The 4,276-nt window shown below is 60.8% G+C and overlaps 1 protein-coding gene across 1 annotated transcript; it reads left to right on the forward strand.

Annotated features, from left to right (window-relative positions):
• The first annotated feature begins 702 nt into the window (after positions 1–702).
• On the forward strand, positions 703–3,947 carry Wnt1 (Wnt family member 1). The gene is made up of 4 exons (XM_008853672.2): positions 703–1,149; positions 1,802–2,055; positions 2,743–3,008; positions 3,429–3,947. Exons 1-4 carry the CDS (start codon positions 1,046–1,048, stop codon positions 3,915–3,917), a joined length of 1,113 nt encoding a protein of 370 aa, XP_008851894.1. The 5' UTR covers positions 703–1,045; the 3' UTR covers positions 3,918–3,947.
• The last annotated feature ends 329 nt before the right edge of the window (positions 3,948–4,276 follow it).

Consider the following 4,276-nt stretch of genomic DNA (forward strand, 5'->3'; position numbering starts at 1 on the left):
TCTCAACTTACATTCACATTGTTGCACATAGACAATTGAGCTTTCATATCTCACACATAAAAACTGCTGTACAGGTGGGTGTGGTGGCACATGCCTGTAGTCCCAGCACTTGGGAGGCAGAGGCAGGCAGATGTCTGCAAGTTCAAGGCCAGCCTGGTCTACATAGTGAGTTCCAGGACAGCTGGGGCTACAGGGAGACCCTGGCTCAAAAAGACAAAAACAAAACAAAACAAAAAACTGCTGTAGTGCCTCAGGTTTCTCTCCACCACCAGCCCACCCGTCCACCCCACACCCCCCCGGGAATCCCTGACCACAGCTCCGCCCATGCCGTCTCCCCCTTTTCCTTCCCTGTCCAGCCGTTGGAGTTCCTGGGCGGAGAAGCGTCTCGATGGAGTCTCTGGCCAGAACCACAGCTTTCGTTCTGCTATTTAGGATGGGGGAGAGAAGGGACAATAGCGCCCTGACGTCGAGGGGACAGCCCCAATATGCTTGGGGAGGCAATCTACGTTCGGGACAGGTTGTCCCCAAGCACTCTGTCTCCGCGCCCCCTGGCGGATGCCTGTCCCCGACGGGCTGGGGACGCGAAGAGGAGTGAGGCCGGCGCGCGTGGGAGGGCGTCCCAAGGGGAGGGGTCGGCGGCCAGTGCAGACCTGGAGGCGGGGGCCACCAGGCAGGGGGCGGAGGTGAGCCCCGACGGCCAGCCTGTCAGCTCTCTGCTCAGACGGGCGGGAGCCAGGGCCCTGCTCGCTGCTCATTGTCTGTGGCCCTGACCGGTGCGCCCCGGTGCCCATAGTGCGGCCGGAGGGGCAGCCTCTTCTCGTCATTGTAGTCAGCGCCGCAACTATAAGAGGCGGTGCAGCCTTCAGTGGCCGCTCAGCCCACCAGCCAGGACAGCGAACCATGCTGCCCGCCGCCCGCCTCCAGAATTGTTAGAGCCAGACTGAGAACTCGCCTCTGTCGCCGCCGTCGCGTCCAGTCCCACCGTCGCGGGCAGCAGCCAAAGCCGCCACAACTGCAGCACAGAACCGGCCAGGCCAAGCAGGCCATGGGGTTCTGGACGCTGCTGCCCAGCTGGGTTTCTGCTATGTTGCTACTGGCACTGGCCGCTCTGCCCGCAGCCCTGGCCGCCAACAGCAGTGGCCGATGGTGGTAAGTGAGCTGGTGCGGGGTCGTCACTTGTGCTGGGGCACAGAGCCAGGAACCAGCCCTACCCAGCTCCCACGTTGTGGGGATCACCAGCCACAGACTCCCTGCCGCACTATGATTTCACCACAGTGAGGGTGCTCTCACCTGGAGCTGCCCCAGAGACTCCAGCTCTGCTGAACTAGGGTGAATGGTTTGCGGGCAGAAGCGGAGCTACCCCAAGCTCTGAGCCCACGCATCTAGTAGAAATAGCCCTTCCTCCTTTGAGTACCAGTTCAAGCCTCGCTGTGGTGGCTGGAAACCTTACAGGATTCCCTCAGGTCTTGAAGGGAAGAACCCAGTGTTAGCTTAGAAAGGGATTAAGAAGAGGTGGGATTCCTAAGCATTTCAAGGTGGGCAAGGGTGCAGGCCACAATTTCCTCTTATGGACTGATTTGAACGAGGCTGGACGAGCCTAGATAGTCATGCAGTCCCTGGACCCAGGGCCCCTGGCACCCAGCTCTACCAAACTCAGGAGCTGGGGAGCTGTTACTGATCCTCTGCTGCTCTCTCTAGGCACACAGCCCCAGGTAGAGGACAGGGTGGGCACAAACCTATATGGTCAAGGTTGCAGGTCTCCTTCACCAAGCTGAGCTCTTATTATTATACGTCCCACCAGGGGCATCGTAAATGTAGCCTCCTCCACGAATCTGCTGACGGACTCCAAGAGTCTGCAACTGGTGCTAGAGCCCAGTCTGCAGTTGCTGAGCCGCAAACAGCGGCGGCTGATCCGCCAGAACCCGGGGATCCTGCACAGCGTGAGCGGAGGGCTGCAGAGCGCAGTGCGCGAGTGCAAGTGGCAGTTCCGGAACCGCCGCTGGAACTGCCCTACTGCTCCCGGGCCCCACCTCTTCGGCAAAATCGTCAACCGAGGTGGGTGCCCAGGAAGGTGACGCTTCCGGGATTAGGGGAAAAAGCAGGGTCAGCCCCAGGGCATGGGCGGGCGAATGCAGGGAAGACATCCCAGGCGGAGCGGGGGTTACAGAGCGACCTGCCCCGCGCTAGCTCGGGCCAGACTTTATACCAGGCTCTTTCCAGCCATGCACTTTAGCATGAAGCTTAACTTTTCTGAGTCACAGACCCAGAGAAAGTGAATTCCAGATCCTGGGCGCTGGGTGACCGTTGCGTTTTCCCCGACCCCCAGCCTTCCTCAAAGGCGCCTGGGAAACTGCTCTCTGCCGGCACAGGTCGTGCTTCGTGCGCAGCAAACTTGCATCGCCAACATGGACCGAAAGGTTGCATTAGTGGAGGTCTTGGCAATGCAGAGTTCTTCTGCTCCCCTCTTTTGGAGTTTTCTCTTTGGAGCTGCCCCACTTCCGCTCTAGAGTCAAAAGGTTCCCAAAGAGTCTCTGCAAGGCGCGATCACAAGCATATTCAAGGATGGGGCCCGCGCACCTGCCTTTTCCATGAGACCAGGCGACCAGCTTTCCAGATCTTCAGTCTGTCCAACTTTCAGAACTCCAAGGGCGGAGTCGGGGCTTTGGGCTGCAGGGTACAAACCTTCCAAAGTGGGTGCTGGCCAGGCCCCGCGCATCCTCTCACTGGTCGCTTCACTCACAGGCTGCCGGGAAACAGCGTTTATTTTCGCCATCACCTCCGCCGGGGTCACACATTCGGTGGCGCGCTCCTGCTCCGAGGGCTCCATCGAGTCTTGCACTTGTGACTACCGCCGGCGCGGCCCCGGGGGGCCCGACTGGCACTGGGGAGGTTGCAGCGACAACATCGATTTCGGCCGCCTCTTTGGCCGAGAGTTCGTGGACTCTGGGGAGAAGGGGCGGGACCTGCGCTTTCTCATGAACCTGCACAACAACGAGGCTGGCCGCACGGTGAGTAGATCCCGGGGGCTCTACGTCGCAAGTGGCGAGGGTTGGGGGAAGTAACAGTAACCATAGGGCCAACCAGGGGCATTCTGGGGAAGCAGGAGTCTTGGAGGGAAGACAGAGATGAGGTGGTGGCTGAGGGTAAAGGGATGCCTGGGTTGAAGACCGACAGAAGAGGTTAACAAGCCACGCAGCTCGTGGGATGTGTTGCCTGTGGCTCCATTGCAGTTTCGAAGATAAAGTTGAGGGGCCGAGACCGAAACTCCGGCTCGGAGCAGAGTTCGCTCCACATCTCAGCAGGACATTTCGTACCTCCCTCCCCCTGGCTTAGTTACACCCCAGCCTTTGATGAGGCCTTAGAGAGGAAACGGTATCTGGGACGGTGGCTTTGGCGCTTGCACACCTTCTCTTCCCTCATCTCTCCAGACCGTGTTCTCTGAGATGCGCCAGGAGTGCAAGTGCCATGGGATGTCTGGCTCGTGCACCGTGCGCACGTGCTGGATGCGGCTGCCCACGCTGCGTGCTGTCGGTGACGTGCTGCGCGACCGCTTCGACGGCGCCTCTCGAGTCCTCTATGGCAACCGCGGTAGCAACCGCGCTTCCCGGGCCGAGCTGCTGCGCCTGGAGCCCGAAGACCCTGCGCACAAGCCGCCCTCCCCTCACGACCTCGTCTACTTCGAGAAATCGCCCAACTTCTGCACGTACAGCGGACGCTTGGGTACGGCGGGCACGGCAGGGCGTGCTTGCAACAGCTCTTCTCCTGCGCTGGACGGCTGCGAGTTGCTCTGCTGTGGCCGGGGCCACCGCACGCGCACGCAGCGCGTCACTGAGCGTTGCAACTGCACCTTCCACTGGTGCTGCCACGTCAGCTGCCGCAACTGCACGCACACGCGCGTACTGCATGAGTGTTTGTGAGGCGCTGCGTGAAGTCGGCATCCTGGAAACACGCCCTTCCAGTCCCTCCCAGACTCGGTCGCTGGCACTCAAGACCCTGATGTTCGCCCACCCTGCACCTCCAGTCACGTTCTCGCGCCTCTCCCACCTCCTACTTGGGGACTCCTCAAACCACTTGCCTGGGGCAGCGCGAACCTCTTGCCATCTTCGAGGCCCCTGCCCCAACCTACCTCCCACTTTCTCCGCGGGAGACCCCTTGTTGCACTGCCCCCTACTTGGCCCGGAGGTGAGGGAAGGATTCCTCTCCCCCTCACACCCCTCCGCTCCTGAGTCCCTGCTCGGCAGTGCCAAGTGCCAGTCACCTCTCTCCCTATCTCCTT

This window comes from Nannospalax galili, unplaced genomic scaffold (genome assembly GCF_000622305.1).
Source record: "Nannospalax galili isolate Female #2095 unplaced genomic scaffold, S.galili_v1.0 scaffold867, whole genome shotgun sequence".
Classification (NCBI taxonomy): domain Eukaryota; kingdom Metazoa; phylum Chordata; class Mammalia; order Rodentia; family Spalacidae; genus Nannospalax; species Nannospalax galili.

Excerpts from the sequence above, each read along its gene's own strand:
- Wnt1 (XM_008853672.2), top strand. The coding sequence starts at position 1,046 with ATGGGGTTCTGGACGCTGCTGCCCAGCTGGGTTTCTGCTATGTTGCTA. Across the intron at positions 1,150-1,801 it reads AACAGCAGTGGCCGATGGTG|GGGCATCGTAAATGTAGCCT; the intron begins GTAAGTGAGCTG and ends ACGTCCCACCAG. Across the intron at positions 3,009-3,428 it reads ACAACGAGGCTGGCCGCACG|ACCGTGTTCTCTGAGATGCG; the intron begins GTGAGTAGATCC and ends TCATCTCTCCAG.